The sequence below is a fragment of the Diceros bicornis genome, chromosome 17, assembly GCF_020826845.1.
Source record: "Diceros bicornis minor isolate mBicDic1 chromosome 17, mDicBic1.mat.cur, whole genome shotgun sequence".
NCBI lineage: Eukaryota > Metazoa > Chordata > Mammalia > Perissodactyla > Rhinocerotidae > Diceros > Diceros bicornis.
The window spans coordinates 17,539,475-17,558,160 of record NC_080756.1 but is presented as its reverse complement, the minus strand read 5'-3'; the positions used below and the strand labels follow the sequence as shown (position 1 = coordinate 17,558,160).

Sequence of the window (18,686 nt, the reverse complement as noted above, 5' to 3'; positions counted from 1 at the left end):
TGTGGGCAACTCCCTCGAGGTTGCTCTGAAGGCTGTGTCACTTGTCATCTCAGTTTTCCTTTGTAAGGAGAGTAGAAGGTGCTCCAGATCAGAGACCACCTAGTATACCCCTCCCTCCCTCCCTCCCTTTCTGCCTTCGGTAAACCTCTGTTGAGCGCTCACTGTGTGCCAGGCATTGTGCCCAGTGTTGGGGACATAAGAGCTTGCATCACAATGATAAAGGCCTTTCACAGCTCCTGGAACCCAGTCCTCACAAGGGGGTCCCCCTGATGGCTTTGCTGGCTGTGTGTTTCTCTGATGAGCCTGGCAGCTCCCCAGCCCCGACTTCAACGTCCCTGCAGCTGCTGCCCTGCCCCTGGCCCATCCTACACCCTGCTGCCTCACGGCTCCTTGCTCCGGCCATGGACATCTCACCCACAGGCCTCCTCCTCAAATACCTCCAAAATTTTGCCAAACTATTCCTACCCAGCCTGGAACACCTTCCCTCCCCATCTCTTCTGATCCAAATCCTTCTGTTCTCTCAAAATCCTGCTTAAAGCCCTGGATGTGGCTCCATCTCCTCCCCTGTGCCGTGGCTGCCTCAGCCCACTGACATCTGTGTGTAGGCTGCTGCGTTCCCTCAGGCTGGGGCCTGGGTGAGCGTTCCATGGCCCGCAGCGAACTCCTCCCTCTTTATCTACCCTCAGGGCCCAGGACCAGCCTCCGGACATCCCTTCCCAGGTGAGCAGGGCTGGCTGTTTTTGGAGCAGCAACCACTCAGGGACGGTGCCTCTTCATGGAGCTTCTGGGCCTACATCCCCCTAGAACGGCAGCAGGTGGGAGACCAGGCTCCAGGGGTCAGAATTCCACTCCACCACCCTGCAGAGCTTACCCTCCCTAAGCCTCAGCTTCTGCCACTGTAAACAGGATCACAAACTCCTCATGGGGTAGTCGTGATGATCACATGTGTTAACCCGTGTAAAGCGCTCGGTAAGTGCCTGGTACATAGTCAGTCTTCGATAAATGCCATCTATTACCAAAAGTAGAAAGTAAAGTAGAATTCAGGAATCGGCCTGTCCTCTCTTCTCCTCCTCTCTCTCCTTCCTCTCCTCTGGGAGAGGCTGTCTGGATCAGCCCCTTCCCACAGTGTCACCTGCTGTTGGAGGACAAGGAGGGCTGGTCTTCCCAGTGGTCCCAGGCTCGAGGAATCTCTCCACTCAGACCATCTCTGATAACAGAGAATTTGCCATTAGAAATAATAATAATAAGAGCCACTGTCTACGAAGTGCTTGTCAAGCACAAAACTCAGTAGCAAGCACTTTTCAAACCTTAAGTCTATTGGTATTGATCCATTTGTCAAATATTTATTGAGCACCTACCAAGCACTGAGGAGGGCAACACAAATTATCTTGCCCTCAAAGGACTTAGTTTCTGGATCCCTCCAAACGCAGGCGTCCCTGGGAAAGCACCTCAACAAGCTATTAACAAGTCATTAACACCTTAGTGTGAATTCGTTAATCAGTTGGTGGCCTTAGGGAATGAAACACCCAATCTTGCTGATGAGGATGGGGATAGAAGAGGAAGGAGGAGAGTTCTGGGCCACCCACAGGAAGGGTGGGCCCAGGTGGGGCTCCTGGGGTGTTTGCGTCTTTGCTGGAGGGAGAGAGGGAGGGACTGAATAATGCTGGACAGGGCGCAGTTCACCAAGGTTACAAAGGCCCTGCCTTGGCCTTAGCTGAGGTCTGGGGAGACCCGGGGGCAGAAGGAGACAGAGCCTCCTGCTTTGGGAGGCCTCTCAGGCCGGCGGGAGAGACAGGATGTCATCTATCACATACCACATCCCAGCTTCATCCTCCCCTCATGCCCTTTGCAGTATTGGGACTGTCCAGTGTTCTCGCTGGGAATTAAATCCTGAGCGAGGCTTGGCAGGCACAGATGCCTCTGAGCCACAGCTTTACTTGTCTGTGAAACATGGGGGGAAGTGTGTCAGGTGAGAGAATCAAACCCCCAACATGCCAGGAGCATCTAGCTTGGCCATTCAAGGAAAATTTAAGTTGCTTGTTAAATAAATTACATTTATATGGCTCTAGGTTTTATGGCCAAAATGTTTTACTTGGTTTACACAAATCATTAATAGCTTTCTTTGTATTTTTGTTTCTTCCTCTGTGACGATGATCAGTCTGATATGGTGGTTATGATCCTGTGGCCCCAATCAAGACCCCTTGCTCCCCACTCTTAGCATTCTGGGGTCTGAGAAGCCTCCAGAGAAGGCCTCAGAAAGAGAAGGGCAAGAAAATCTAGTACAATCTGAGAGAGTAATTGCTGGGTGAGAGGAAAGGGGAATGTACAGAGGAGAGGTGAGATCTGGGGACATGAAATCCACAAGGGCTGCCTGGAGGAGGGGGTTGGGATATTCTAGACTTTTCAGGGAAAAAAGGCTTGGGTGGACTGGCAGGCAGAGACGAATGGTGAAAGCAGCCCATGCTGGCAGGACAAAGGGCATTTGTGAGGACAGGTCCCTCCAGGCTGGAGTGAAGGGCGACTATGGGTGGAGGGACCCCAGATCCCAGGCTGTGCATGTGATAAGGCAAGTGACAGGGAGCCATTGAGGGCTCTTGAGCCGAGCCAAGCCTGAGCTATACGTGTTCGAGGAAGCAGAATCCAGCTGCTGTGTGAGTAGGAGTGGGAGTGAGGAGAGCTGGAGGCACTGAGACAGGGGCAGGTGGTTCTCCGAGCAAATAATTGTCTCCAAAATTAGAGAGAATGAGCTGGGCTATTTGGATGACATCAGCTCAGGTCCTGCCAGCCCTCCTCAGCAGATGGACCCAGGAAATGAGCACAGGGTCTGTGACTCCCCACAAACCCCCCTCCTCCTACCCCTACATCCTCCTGTGGGTTCAGGCAGGCAGGGCACTGGGCCCCAAGCCAGCTGGACGGAACAAAGTCCCTGGGGGTCTTGGCCACAATCAGAGCCACTCATCTGGGGGCAGGACAGCTGTTCAGCAGGTCTGCAGCTGGCAAGGCTGCCAGCTCCCAGAGGAGCTGGGATATAAAGGATGGAGGAGGGCTGTCCTGCCAGGCACTCAGCTCTGCTCCTATCCTGCTGTATAGCCGCCAGAGAGGTGCCCTCCAAGGCAGCCCCATCCCCCTCGCTTCCTCCTCGCTCAGCTCTGTGGCCGGGAGCATCTCCTTTGAGCTTTGCTGGCCATCTCCTTCCTCCAGCCCCACTTCAAACCTCTGGTGAAGTGTGTGGACTTGGGACTCTGAGGACTCAGGTCCTGGTCCTGCCGTGTGACCGTGGGCAGGTCTCCCAACTTCCTAAGCCTCTGTTTCCACATCTCTAAGAAGGGGGTACTAATACCTGCCCCACCTGCTCCCCAAGGGGGATGGGAGGCACCTTGTAAGTAATAATAATGATGGTGATAATAATAATAGCTGCACAGCGTGAGCTCTGACAGGCACTGCTCTAACGCTTCACATTATTAACTCATTTAATTCTCACAGTCCCTAAGAGGCAGGTACCATGATTATGCCTATTTTACAGATGGAGATATTGAGGCACAGGGAGTTAAGTAACTTACTCAAGGTCACACAGCTGGTGAGGAGCTGAGCCAGGATTTGAGCCAAGTTTCAACACAGCAACCTAGCTGCCATCTGCACTCATGGCCTCTACACTGCCCTGGCTTTTTCGAGTATAAGTGTCCTGGGAAGGTGCCTGCCCCATTCTGGGGGCATATGTCAAGCTCCAGCCTCCCACAAACTCCAGTTCCTGTTCCCTGCTGTCCCACTGACATCTGAACCGCAGTGTGAAAATCCAAGCTCCCAAGGACCGACCTCACTCACACTCTTTCCTTCCTGTCCCAGACCCCACAGCCAGCCAGAGCTGACCCCTTGCTCCCCTTCTCAGCCTTCTTTGCTCTTTTGAAGAAAATTAATGTAATTTCTGGACTGGGGTGAAGATGGGGCAGGGGGTGCTCATGAGACGATTCCATGTTTCTCTCACACGCATCATGCTTTTCCCTGGAGTCACACTCTGGGCTGTTCTCCCAGACTCCTGCCCACCAGGTCAGGCTTGTCCTATCCTTTAAGATAAATCAAGACACACCTCCTCTGAGAAGCCTTCCTGATTTCCCCAGCCTCCTGGTCAGGGTCAGCTGTACCTTTCTCACACAACCCTATTGCCCCGGTGCTGCGTGCATCCCCCCAGCCTAAAATTTTCTAACGGTCCCTCCGAGGCTGGGCAGCACTCTCCACTCCTGTGGCCCGGGTGCCGGGGCTTGTGGCAGGAACGGTGAGTGCTGCTTGCCAGCTGACAGACGTGCTCCACCATTTGTCAGAGGACGTGGGTGGGTGCACATCTGCGTGCCAGGGGTCGTGAACACGGACACGAGCAGCATGGGTGTCCAGCCAGTAGGGGCGGGCACGGCTGTCCTGGTTGTCTGTGGCTGACATCTGTGATGGGTTAGTGCCTGATTGTACCAGTTGGTAAATATTTTGTGTACCTTCCATAGACCTGAGCCTGTGAGCTGATGAGCACGTGTCTACACGTGTGTACATGGGTTTCCGATGACAGTCCACCTGACAATGGGCCCATTGTGGGATAGCTGTCACTTTCAGACCTCCAGGCCTCCGTGCCTCTCCATTAGTGGCACACAAGTGGGAGCGGATTGTCCCATTTTCATTATATCTTTTTCAACAATAGCCATGGAGGACGTGGTGACTCCCAGTTGGTGACCAATTGAGGGGATCAAATTCATTCATTCATTCTTTCAACATCCCTGAGCCCATGAAAGCAGGAGAGGTTCTGACTAGTTGGGCCTGAGAGAACATGCCTTCCCAGGGGCAGGAGGACAGACAAGGTGACTTCTCAAGGTCACAGAGCACCCATTTTGATGAGACTTTCTGTACCAATGAACGTGGAGGAATCAGGTAAAGCCTCGTGCTGCACCAAGTTTGGAACCTAGGGAGGATGTTTGTAAAGACCAGAGAATGGGAACATCAGAGGCAGAACGAGGAGCATCAGGGAAGAGTGGATGAGGTTCCAGGAGACAGGGTACAGACATTGTGACTGCCATCTTCTATTGCATTCGGTGATTCATCAGCCAATTACCTAGCAACTGCTCTGTGCCAGGCATTCGCCACACAACCCAAATCCCCCAGGCTTGCCCTTGGCCAGTCAAATTGAGGGTGCATTATCTCCTGCCTGTCCCGACTGCTCTCCCTGTCTTTATCCCAGGTAGCTATTTGCCATAAGGTGGGAAAGACTGGGAGCAAAATTCAGGGACACAGTTTCTCTGGCCTCTTGTCTGCTACCCTCCCAAAATTTTATTTTTTATTTGGGTGAGATTCACATAACTCAAAATTAACCGTCTTAAAGTGAACAACTCAGTGGCATTTAGTACATTCACAATGTTGTGCAAACACCACCTCTATCTACTTCCAAACCTTGTCATCAGTACCCATTAGCCGGCACGCCCCACTCCCCCACCCCAATCCCTGCACCCACCAAATCTTTATGGATTTACCTATTCTGGGCATTTCATATGGATGGACTCATACAATATGTGACTTTTGACTGGCTTCTTTCACTTAGTGCAATGTTTTCAAGGTTCATCCACACTGTAGCATGTATCAATACTTCATTGCTTTTTATGGCTGAATAATATTCCCTTGTAAAGCATATACCACAACTTTTTTTATCCACTCATTTATTGAAGGACATTTGCACTGTATCGTAGTCCTTTCAGGCTGCTGTAACAAATACCACAGATTAGTAGCTTATAAACAACAGAAGTTTGTTCCTCACAGTTCTGGAAGCTGGGAATCCGAGGTCAAGGTCACAATCTGGAGAGGGCCTTCTTCCTGACTCACAGCCGGCACCTTCTCCCTGTGTCCTCACATGGTGGAAAGGGCTAGGGAGCTCGGTAGGGTCTCTTTTATTAGAACACTAATCCCATCCATGAGGGCCCCACCCTCACAACCTAAGCACCTCCCAAAGACCCCACCTCCTAACACATCATCTTTGGGGGTTAGGATTTCACATATAAATACTGGAGAGACACAAACCTTCAGACCACAGTAGCCTGTGTCCACCTCTGGCTGTTGTGAACAGTGCTGCTATGAATGTGCACGGACATGTATTTGTTTAAGAATTTGTTTTCAATTCTTTTGCATATTTATACCTAGGAGTTGAATTGCTCAGTCATATGACAACCCTATGTTTAACGTTATGAGAAACCGCCTGACTGTTTTCCACAATGGCTGAACCATTTTACATTCCCACTAGCAATGCACAAAGGTTCTAATTTCTCCACATCCCTGCCAACACTTTTTATTTTCCATTATTTTTTTATTACAGCCATCCTAGTGGGTATGAAATGGTGCCTCATTGTGGTTTGGATTTGCATTTCCCTGATGACTAATTCTGTAGAGCATCTTTTCATGTGCTTGTCAGCCATTTGTATGTCATCTTTGAATAAAGGGCCATTAAAATCCTTTGCTCATTTTTTAATTGGGCTGTTTGTCTTTTTATTGTTGAGTGGTAAGAGTTCTTTATATGTTCCGGACACTAGACCCTTATTAGATACATGACTTGCAAATATTTTCTCTCACTCTGCAGGTTGTCTTTTTACTTTCCTGATAATGTCCTTTTATGAACAGAGTTTTTAGTTTTGATGAAGTCCAATTTATCTATTTTCTCTTTTGTTGCTTGTGCTTTTCGTGTCATATCTAAGAACCCTTTGCCAAAACCAAGGTCATGAAGATTTGCCCCTATATTTCACCTAAGAGTTTCATGGTTTTAGCTCTTATATTTAGGTTGTTGATCCGCTTTGAGTTAATTTTTGTATATGGTGAGAAGTAGGCGTCCCGCTTCATTCTATTGCATATGGACATCCAATTGTCCCAGCACCGTTTCTTGAAGAGAGTGTTCTTTTCCTCCATGAATGGTCTTGACACCCTTGTCAAAATGGGCATAGACATGTGAGTTTTACCCCCCAAAATCTCTTAAACATGTTTGTGCTAGATAGAAAGATCCTACACCATCCTCAGGTGTCTCTGTTAGGTGAAGCTCCCTTAAGTGTCCACTAATTGCAAATCCCAGCAAAGAATAAGACTGGTCCCTGCCCTTGGGCTCCCCAACTCTGGTGGTGATGGAATCAGTCACACACAGAGATCATCTCAATCACGTGTGGAAATACCATGGTGGAGGTGAGCACTGGGCACTGCAAGATCCTAGAAAGTAGGCACTCAGCCCAGCCCGGGGGTTCAGGAAGGCTTCCAGCAGGAGTGGAAACCTGAACAGAATCTCAAAGAAGCAGTAAGAGTTGTCCAGGTAATGAAAGGTGTGAATGACAATCCGGGCACAGAGGCCACATGAGCATGAGCATCACCCAGCCAGATGACTCAGCCCCTAAATGGACCTTCACTGGAGGTCTACACAGAGCAAGTGAACCAGATACTTACCCCCCTAGACAGTCCCCTGGGCTGCTCTCTGACCAAAACTCCCACACGCCCCCATCCTTCTGGTCTCTGCCCTGTGCACTGAAGTGACCTACAGAGTTGAAGCTGGTCGCCACTGGTCCTGTCTTCAAGATTTCCCCTCTTTGGCTTCAGAGGAATCTCCAAACCGAGTCCTAAAGTCACCCCTGTGCACGTCTCAGGATCTTAATTAAGCTCCAGATGACAAAGAATCTCTCCATTTCTCAGGCGGATAAGCTGCAGGCAAGGGGGCTGCCCCTCTGCTCTCCCCAACACGCCGGTACAGGACACGTTGCCTCTACCCCCCAAGATCCCATCCTCCTAGCCCCTGGGTCCTTCACCCTGCACCCAGGGCCGGGCACAGCACTCAGACCTCACAGCTGAGCGGTCAGAAGCACGCCTGCAGTGTGGCCCTGGAGGAGGCGATTCCACGGATGGCTCATGGATTCCTCTCCAGGCTATTTCAGGTTGTGGGTCCCACCCACCCCCTCACCCCAGCCCTTCTTACTGGGTCACTGGGAATTTGGTGTTTTGGCAAAGGCAGAGCATCAGTGCTGGGAAGGGCCTAGGCGTGTCTGGTCCTGGAGTTCCTGACCCAGGGAGTCCACAGATGGGCTGCAGGGGTCGAAAACCTCTGAACATGCAGACGTGATTCTGTACACTTTTCAGGGGAAAAAGTCCATAGCTTTCATCGGATTTCAAAGGGGTCCGTGACTCACAAGGTCAAGAAGCACTGGTCTGAGTATAACAGGTGACTGGTTAGTGGTCGAGCTGGAACAGAACCCCCAAAACTCCCAGGGCACTTTCCCCAGTACCCACAGAGACGACAGCAGTGACGACAGAGGGAGGCATTTGGGCAGAAAGCCCACCAGACTCTTGGGCTCTTGTGCTTCCCAAGGTTTATTGCCTCTTGGCACTCACAGAAGAGGACCTCCTTAACACACGAGAGGCACAGGGAGGTCAATGGAGGCCCTACCCCTGCAAGCCCTCTCCCCCACCAACCCCATTGCCCTGAGGGCTGTAGGGGGAATCATCTGCAGCACAATCATAACACAAGACGGATCAGAAAGCCGACTGGAGGGTTAAGTTCTACAGGCCAAAGCTGAGGGACTTGGAAACCCATCCAACCCCACTACCAACTTCAGAAAATCTGAGACCTCCCACCCCCCATCAAAATAAGCACAAAACCTGCGCCCAAACTCCTGAGATGGTGTGTCTAAGTTCTCTCTCCAGGAATCTATGTGCCCATCTTTCTGGTTATTTGATTAATCTCTCCTCCTCCTCCAGGAAGCCTTCCCTGCTTAGCTTCTCCACTATGGTCATGTCTCAGCATTGCTGCATTGGGCTGTCCTCCCCTGATCCGTACGAGTGCATGGCTTTGTATGTATGTCTGTCTCTCTCATCAGCCTGAAATTTCCTCCAGAGCAGCCTGCTCTGGGCCGCCTCCAGCCTCCTGAAAGGCTTCTGCACGTGTGCGGGGTGGAGCACGTCAGCACTGCGGGGTGGGCAAGTTGGAGATATGAACACATTGACAGGAGTGCACGTCTGACATTATTTAGGGGCAGTTTATTGAATATACAGCAGAAATTCAGAGTCCTTAACTCAAGCAAAGGAGGGACTGAGCGTCTTAGGAATATTTACAGCAAGAGCCACGACTTTCGGGCTGGGCGGTACTACCAGAGACAGAGCAAGTTCCCCTCACTGAACACAGCTCATGGCAACAGGAACTGAGACTCAGAAGCTACTGCAGGACACAGACCCAGACAGAGGACCAAAGATAAGCCACATACCCACAGTCCTTGACAAAAAGGCAACGTAGTGATGCTGCCCTCATCCAAACAACCGTGAATTTGATATTCCCATTGTTAAAGAGGCAGTGACGTGCCGTGGAAAGAACATAGATCCTGGAGTCAGCCAGGCCTGGGTTCAAATCCCAACCCTGGTACTTAGTGCGTGATGGATGGGGGGCAAGTTCTGCAGCCTCTCAGAGGATGGGGCTTCTCCTCTGTCCCAAAGATGCTGGTTGCATCTACCTTGCAGGATGGCTAAGAATTAGAGGCAATGCACATGGGGAGCACGTAGTAGGTGCTTAACATATGGTCATAGCTGTTACTGATAATAAAGGAGGCGGGTGGGCAACACAGTGTGGCAGAGGATCTCCAATTCTCCTTCGCTTGGCTTTGTGCATACGGGTAGAGCTGGGCATCTGAGAGTACACACATTTTCTCCTGGATAATGGAGTCGTTCTACAAAGACCTTTCTGAGGGGGCAGGCTGGGGGGGGGGGTGCTCCCAGACAACTGCTACCCTGACCTGAGCACAGAACAAAACTACTCCCCCTCCCCCCTCCCTTCTCTCCTCTCTCTCTAGGGAAGATCACAGCTTCCCAGGGCCAAGAAGGTAATTACAGCTTGTGCCCCAAAGGCTCCTGCAAGCTGAAGGCAGCAGGGAAAAGGAGAATCACAAAGTCCACATGGGACCTGAGGAAACCTGACAGTAAGATAAGCCACGATGGTCGAGTGCGCTACAGACAGTCCCAGGACTCATGGGTGGAGGGTTGGGTGTGGCGGACATCTTTTGGTGGGCGGCGGCAAAGACATCTCATCTCCCAGGTGCAGGGGTGAGTGGGGGTGGGGGGCTTACCGGGTGGCTTTCCTGGCTGGGGTGCTAGCTGGGGCGCTCTTGCCTTGGGAGCCCTTGGGGTCCCTCACTCGGGCCCCTTTGGCCCTGGTCTGTCTGCTTCGGGCGCTGCCGGAGCTGCCCGCTGCGCTGCTGGCCCCCGGTCGGCGCTCGCGGAGGAGCCGGGGTGGCAGCCGTAGCTGCTTGCGCTGCTGCTGCTGACGGCTGGGGAGGCAGGGCCAAGAGCAGGGGAGGAAGGGCGGCGGTGTCAGTCAGCCCGCGAGCCGTCCCTCTGAGTCCCACCGCACCCTCAGCAGTCAGGAAGCAGCGCAAAGATGCACTGAGACCGTATTACATGCCAGGCTTTGTGTGAGGTGAGGACCACACAGAACAGACCTGGTCCCTGCCCTCCTGGAGATTTTAGGACCGTTAGGCTCCCAAGTCCATATTCTCAACATTTTCTCTAGACGACAGTGCCCCACGGGAGAGACAGGAGGGAAATAGGGTGGGCATCACTTCAGTTTCCATAGGACAAAAGGGGAATAGGTTTCCTTTGAAGCCAGAGAACCTTCACAAGACAGTACCAGAGGCTCCAGGACGGGGAGAGGCAATGAATAGAAGTCCCCACCTTGTCCTGGGGTCCCCGGCTTTCCCATCCAGCCAGAATCCCCAACCAACCCATCTCTCAGGGATACTCACAGATGCTCACAGAGGTTGCATTCTCACCAGACATCCTGTAAGACAGAGGGTTGGAGAAGGGTAAAACCTCAAGAAAGCGTCTAGATTCTGCTAAGCCTTAATGGGCTCCTGCTTTTATAAGTATATCATTTTAATTCATCCTTATAACAACCCGTAACGTGGAGATCATAATCCCCATTTTATAGACGAGAAAATAGAGACATTAAATGGTTTACCAGGACCATCCAGCTAGTGTGTGGTAAAGCCGGTAATTAAACCCAGGTCTGTCTGCTCCCACTGGCTCTTGTCACGGCACCACCCAACCACCTGTGCTTCACGGTTCACGTCTGACCTCCCCTCACAGGAAGCTACAGGTGAGCTCATCAGACTACCGTCTTCCACACTCATGTCACCAGCGCTGCTTTCATCTTCCACCTCCCAAATGGCCCCCAGCCCGGTGGGGAGCCACCCACAGCCCCTTCTCCCTTGGCACCCCGGCGTTCCCCTCCAGCCCCTCACCGGCACTCCTCGCCCTCCAGCAGCTTGCGGTAGGTGGCGATCTCCACGTCCAGGGCCAGCTTCAGGCTCATGAGCTCCTGGTACTCGCGCAGCATGCGGGCCAGCTCCTCCTTGGCCTGGTGCAGGGCAGCCTCCAGCTCATCCAGCTTGGTCTGGGCATCCTTCATGGCACTGTCCCCCCCGCTGCTCGGCATCGGCGATGGCCGTCTCCAGGTTGGCACACTGAAAGACGAAGAACAGGGAGACAGCAGAATGCAAAATAATTTCTAGATCTTACAGGGTAGGTAGCACAAGCCCCTCACTTGACAGATGAGGCCCAAGGTGACAGCAGGTAACAGCTGAAGAGCCAGCACCCAAACCGGTGTCTTCTCTACTTTCTATTGCAGGCGGGTATTTAAAGGACTTGTGAAAAGCTGTTGGAAGAGTTGCATTTCAGGAATACAGAGAGAAACTCTGATGTTTGCAAAGTTGTCTAGTGCTTAGGCTTGGAAGCCACAAATGGCTACAGGCTCCAAAGATGCCAGGTCCAGGAGGATCACGCTGAGGCCCCAGCCAGGATGCCTGTAAGGATCACAGAGATGCCAAAGGCACCACCGTGAGAGGATTCCCGCCAGCAGGATGTCTCCCGTGGCTACCCTTCCAAGAATGAGTGTTTCTGGACTATTCCAGCACTCTGCGGGGAGGGTCTGCCCTGAACGGGTAAGGGTGCCTTCTCTTAGAGCAGGAGGTTAAGGGCCTGAAATTATACCCACAACCTCAGAAACTGGGCTCTGATGAACATCCAGCAGCACTCTGATGCCACATACTAAGAGGTGGAGAAATGGTCCTCGTGGAGTCTGCGAATCAGCCATACACTGAGTCAGAAAGCTGTCCCCGTGTTCCCCACTTTGCCTGGCTTGGAAGGTTGTGGGGCACAGGGAGGAGAGCAGCCTCTGATCCTTCAGTTTGGCAATTCTATCACAACAGAGTTGACCTGGTTCTTGGGGGAGGACATGGGAAGGATTCCCCACCCCCTTAAATCATCTCCCCACTGACATGGCGTTTAAGTTCTGCTGCTTTCAGATAAGACAGGATCCCCAGGTGAAATGGAAATGGCACAGTGGCGCAGGGCAGGGGACACAGGAGGGCTTCATCTCCTATCATCCTCACTCGGTCACCAGACCCATGCCCCACCCTGAGGGCAGGAACCTAACGTGGCCACAAAGGGGCCCAGATGCAAGCCCCATGCACCCCGTGTGTGCTGTGTGTCCAGTGGGAGGAGGAGGTATGGGACCTGCCCTCAGAGGGGCACACCTGAAGGGGATGTGGGACAGTTTTCTTGCACACAGAAAAAGTCTGAGAAAGAGGGGGAAAAAAAAAAAGGAACCCTGGGTTCTAATCCTGGCTCTGTTAATAACCAGCTGGGGACCCTGGGCAAGTCGCTTCCCCTCTCCAGCAGACTCCTTATCTAAACTGTGGGAGTTGGATGAAATAAGCTCACGGTGCCCCCCAGTTCTGAGCAGGTGCCAGCTCTGACTGCAGGGGTCTCGAGGCAGAGTGGGAAAGGGGGACTGTGGATGGCCAAGGGGCTCCCAGGCTGGGGGAGGGGAGATTTGCTTTTTACTAAAGGGGTTCCAGTTTCTCCGTCACAGAGGGTGAAATTGAACCCGGTGTTCTTTGCGGGGTTGCCGCCCACCTGCGTCTTCACGTTCACAGTCTCACACCGGAGCCTCTAGACTAGCCGGTTCAGCTCTGACATCTCGTTCTTGATGTGTTTGAGGTCGTCACCATGCTGGCCGGCTGCCAGCTGCAGCTCCTGGATCTGGTTTCCCAGAGACAGGAAGTTAGTCATGAGGCAGGACTGCCCACCCCAACCCCCATCCGAGGTAGGGAAGTGTCCTGAGCAACCTCTTCCACCACTGGAGTGAGCCAGGGGAGGTGGCTCCAGAGCAAGAGGTGATGGAGCCAGGACCTGGGCATCCTTCCTGCTGCTTGGTGGTGGTTCTGACCCAGAAGTCCACCCGCTTCTCTAAGCAGAACCTATTTGCTGGCCTATCCTCCTTTCTCGGCGCCCTGCCTGCAGTCTTTCCTGGGCTGGATGAAGGAAAGATACCCGTCACGTTTATTGAGCACTTCTGAAATGTAGGATGAGCCCTGACCCTCTCTGCTCACTTAGCACCTCTTTATAGAGACAGCTTTTAAAGGCCAGGCCCTGCTCCAGGTACTGGGAACACAGCAGTGAACCAGGATGGCTGAGGTCCCTGCCCCCATGGAACATACGGTCTCGGGCAATCCTTCCTCGGTGATGGGCGGGGCACCAGGGAAGCCAAGGGCCACATGTACCCTGGGGGGTGGTGGGATCATTGGCTCAGGACTTGTAGCTCAGATCTTCCCCTCTCCCCTCGCCCAGTCCTCCAGAGAAGAGGGGATGACAGGGCCATGGACAGGGAACAAGGAACCTGTGATCCCTGTCATTGGTGAGATTTAACAAAGATGAAAAGGAGAGCCAGAGCAGGGCTGGTGTGAGCCCTGGAGAGCGCCCAGGTAAAGGGTTTTCTCAGTGACGGTCCCGAAGGGCTCTACTCCAAAGCATAACTCCCATTACCCAGAGGGCTCCTAGATTTCCACCTCTTCCTCTTGGAAGTCCTCCCATACTGGTCAGAAAAGAGCTCATGGCTTCCTCTTCTTCACTCCCTGCCCCACCCGGGGCCCCCATTGCTCCTCTCTTCCATATTTGTTACTCTCCTTCAGCCCCAATCCCTGGAAATACGTTTGTTTTATAGCAGGAACACCTCGCTTCTTTCCTCCATCCAAGGACTGCTTGTCCCTCTCTGTTGGAGACACCTGTCCACATCAGTTTTATGATTTATCTTTGAGAACAGTCTCTGCTGAGAATTCTTTTTGAGCAGAATGTCATTACATTGGTTACAACCATTCTTTCAGGCAGGACATCTGCAAAGGTATCTCTCACTTCCACAGGTGGAGGTGTCCCTTCCCAGGAGAGGAGGGGCTGGTGGAGGAGTTGCCCACCTTGGTCTGGTACAGGGCCTCGGCCTCAGCCTTGCTCTTTAGCGCGATCTCCTCGTACTGGGCGCGCACCTCGGCGATGATGCTGTCCAGGTCCAGGTCCCGGCTGTTGTCCATGGACAGGATGACGGAGGTCTCGCTGGCGTGAGTCTGAATCTGAGCCATCTCCTGAGTTGAGAGATGAGGACACAGTCAAGATCCCTTCTCCTCCTCCTCTGACCGTCAGACTTCTGGGCCCATGGCCCCCAGCAGAATGGACCAAAGTACAGGGAAAAAGTGCCTGCTGGCGCTCTGTCTGTTGGAGCCGAGGAGGAAGGCTCACTGCAGCAGGATGCGCCTCACCCAGGGAGCGGGCAGTGGGCGGTATTTCCTCAACTCACAGAATCGAGAACCTGTGCTTTAGTAGGACCTGATGGGGTCATTTTTTCTCTGCAGACAAGGTCACTATGGTGGCCCAGATGGGGTTGTCTCCTATGTGTGTGGCCCCCGGGGACCATGATCCTACACTTCCATGGTGTCCTAGTGCAGGGTTTTGCACCTTTCCATGAAAACATCCTTCATTCTGTTTATCCTAGATCCCTCCCATTGGCATCTCCCTGGCAGAGCCAAGTGAGGCCCTCAGCTGGAAAGCAGGCGATGGGGGATGGGCGGGCGTGTCCTCACCGCATCATACAAGCACTTGAGGAACTTGATGTCTTTGTCCAGAGAGTCCACTTTGGCCTAGAGCTCCACCTTGACCATGTAGGCTGCATCTGCGTCCTGCCAAGAGGCACCCAGGGCCATCAGTCAATACCACTCTCATGCCATCAGCTGCCCTGTCCCTGCCCCCAAAGCCATCTGATTTCCTAATTTTTGCCCACGAAGGGAAGTATATTGACATTCATATTGATGAATAAATTCAGTATTATGTTTCTCTCAGACTCACTGAATCTTTGGAAGTAGGGAAAGGAGAATAGGGCCTGCTCTTCCTCTGTTACACCTGGAGAAAACAAAGCCCAGAGAGGTAGAGTAAGTTTTCTTAAGTCACACAGGGAGGCCGAGCTAGACCAGAGTTTCCCAGTTCCCAGACCAGCATTCTCTCCTGTCTGTCTCTGTCCATTTCCTGGGTGTATGTCCTGCCTCTCCAACCTACTAGAGGCCAGAACTATGACTCCATCCCCATTCAGGCACCAGCCCCTCCCCAGGAAGCCTGGGCTGGAGTCCTGAGCAAAGGTGGCTAGGATGGGGATGTAAGAGAGTCCAGAGGCAATAGGCTCTTCTCTCCACTACCTTCTTGAGCACCACAAACTCCTTCTCAGCTGCTGTGCGCCAATTAATCTCCACCTCATACCTGGGCAAGGGAAGAAGATAGCAGAGCCCTCAGTCCCCTCAGCCAAGTAACCTCATCTTCCTGCTGGCCGGGCAAGTTCTCGGGATGCAGAGTCCCCGCAGGAACTCCTAGGGGCGAGCTCTGTAGGTGGTGGCAGTACTATGTCCCCGAGTTACCTCATTTGCGTTCCACGCGTTGGATCCTAGGAAAATATCCAGGTGCCTATTAGGCTCCCCAAACCAGCCACTGAACCAGTCAGTGGATCAGTGAGCATAGGAAGTCCTTCCTGCCCACCAGGTAGGAAGTTCTCATCCAACAAGGTAGATCCTTCCTCCACAACCAGAGGAGGGGTGTGAGCCCCTGACCCTGGTGCTCACTCCCTCCCCTCCTAAAAAGTGGCACAGAGATTGGGTGAGCCCAGACCATGACCCATGACCTCCAGTGGGGCCTGCTCACCTCTTCTTTTAGTCCTCCACCACGTCCCGCACGCTCCGCAGCTCCGAGTCCAGCCTCACCCTGTCCCCGGACAGCGTCTCCCTGTCCCCGGACAGCGTCTCCAGCTGCTTCTGCAGGTTGCTGATGTAGCCCTCGAGGACGGGCTCCAGGTTGTTCCTTCACGTTGTTCAGGTCCAGCTGCTGCAGCAGCTCCCACTTGGTCTCCAGCACCTGGTTCTGCTGCTCCAGGAAGCGCACCTGGAACCACAATGGGTGCTATCACGTCCTGTGGACGTACACCATTAACTCCCCGGGTTATATAGATTTTTCTAAAGTCATTTGGTTCAAGTCCTGACCCTCCACTCATGGAATTCCATGCAAACTAGACCCTTTGCAAATGCTCACTACAGAGCCTTCTGGACAAAACTGATCACTGAAAACTCACTGAAGAAGGAGATTCCACAGCTTTCTTCTGCTGCCTGGCCCAGCACCCAGAAGATGCTCTTCCTATGTCTCAGCTGAGTGTTTCCTCTGTACTAGGAGCCCTTCCCTCTGAACAGTGCTGATTCTATCAGCCCTTCATCTTCTTTAAAGAGCTGAGATCCATCCAGAAGCCCTTCCTTCTCAGGGTAGGCTACCCTTTACCCAGTTTCCCACCCTTCACTGTAAAACCCCCAAAGCAAGCAACACATTCACTTATCCTTTTGTGCTCCCTAGCTCACAGGTCTGGTCTTCTCTGTTAGGAGCAGGAGCCTTCCCTGAGGTCCAGCTGCAACCTTTCCGTCCACAATGCCCTGTCCACTCCCAGACAGCAGGGAATTGTTCATGTCTCACTGGACTGTCTTATCCTCCTCCCGTGAGACCTACCTTATCAATGAAGGAGGCAAACTTGTTATTCAGAGCCTTGATCTGCTCCCTCTCCTGGGTGCACACTCTCTGGATCTCGGGGTCCAGCTCCACATTGAGGGGGGCCAGGAGGCTCTTGTTGACAGTGACCTGGTAGATGCCCCCAGGTGGGCACATGGACGGACACACGGGCCCCAAGGCCACGCTGCCAAAGACGCTGCCAGCAAAGCCAGTGGCCCGGCCCCCTCTGTACCCAGAGCCAGGCCGGAAGCTGTAACCTCCAGTCCAGACACCGCCACCAGCCACGTTGAAGGAAATACCCCGATTCCCTCCCAGACTGTAGAGGCTCCGACTGCCAAAGCCGGCCCCAGCTCCTTTGCCAGCTGCACGGTAAGAAGCTGCATTCCCCACAGCCTTCCTCAGCACCACTGCCGAGTGCCCACTGAAGCCACCCTTGTCACCACCAGACTTGATGTTCAGTTGCCGACTCATGGTGGGAAAGGTGGAGTTGACAGAGCTGGAGAAAAGCAGTCACCAATGGGTAGAGAGCACTCTGATGGGGCCCCAGAGGGCTGCCTCCTTTTATCCTGTCCAGCCCAGCACACCGGAAAAGGGCGTCTCTCTGCTGTCTCTTTTCCTCGCGCTGAAGGGCCAGGGGCCATGGGCGATTCATAGAACAGAGATCTCCAAGCCCTTTGCAGCAACAAAGCGCTTCTGATAGTGATGGAATATGCTGCCCTTGCAGACCGTAGTGGTCTGATCGCGCGTTTATCTGGCTGCTAATTAGGGACCTGGAGAGCTATCCCCTTCAGCGATCTCCTCGCTTTATTTTTCCAGGGTGCCTCCTTCTTGCTCATCTATCAGCAAGGAGCAGGGGAAATGCCTGGCTCTGGGGGCTCATCCGAAAACCTCAGGTTTCCTCCCAGGAGAACCAATCTCCCCAATATCTGCTCTTGCGGAGGAGCTGGGGTGTTCATGCCGGAGAAGAGGAGACTCTGAAAGGACATGAGGGGTGTCTTCAAAGATCTGGGTCCTAGAAAGAAGTTCCAGGGGTCACTCTTCGGGTCCCTCTAAGGACCACAGCTGTCCAGCAGTGGAACAGACCCCAGGAATAGTGGAAATGACCACATAGAGTCTGCCTGGCCCCCAGCAGGGGTAGTGTCTGGAGCTTTCCACACTGGGCAGGGGCTGGGTGGTGGTGACCTTGATCTTGCCTTTTCAACAGTGAGAAGCTTTGCAGGCAACTGGCAGTTCCTGCAGCTGAATTTTTCCTCCTGGACAAGGTTACCTGCCCCATCCTAGGAGATCAGGCTGTGAGGCAGCCTCAGGAGCTCGAACATGGGCTCGCTCTCCTTGGGGAGAAAGTCTGCCCCGCGCTCCCTGGGGAGACACTCCATGCCCAGCGTCCAAGATGCAGAAGCCCCTGAGTTTCACTCCTGGGTCCAGAGTGGGCTGTTCTGCCTCTTTCCTGATCACTTCATGAAGCCACTCAATTTTAGGGCAGGAGATACCAGCCCTTTATAGCTCAGGTAGTCCTGGCAGGGTGAAATGTTAAAAATTATTCCAAAAACAGACTTATGGTAGCTGCCCTAGTGTTGGACTCTGGTGACTTTCTGTAACTAAACTGGGGAGCCTTGACCCGTTTGGATCAGCCAGAGGGTGGTAGATAAATGTCCTCGCTGATGGGGAGGAGAAAGGGGGAGACGGTGAGCTGGGCAGCAGGGTGGAGCATAGGCCTGCAATGCTGTCTCGGAGGGCCTTCCCCTTACACGCTGTTCTCCTCGCGGTTCCTGAGGCGGCAGTGGAAGCTCCTTCTC

The 18,686-nt window shown here is 53.1% G+C and overlaps 1 protein-coding gene across 1 annotated transcript; it reads right to left on the bottom strand.

The window, feature by feature from the left end:
- Positions 1-10,096: 10,096 nt before the first annotated feature.
- Positions 10,097-17,361, bottom strand: KRT74 (keratin 74). Its single transcript, XM_058558174.1, is given in 12 exon segments — positions 10,097-10,239; positions 10,242-10,301; positions 10,776-10,810; positions 11,274-11,452; positions 11,454-11,495; positions 12,949-13,074; positions 14,283-14,447; positions 14,943-15,038; positions 15,549-15,609; positions 16,045-16,196; positions 16,198-16,281; positions 16,891-17,361. Coding segments are annotated over 12 exon segments (1,614 nt in total).
- Between the last annotated feature and the right edge of the window lie 1,325 nt (positions 17,362-18,686).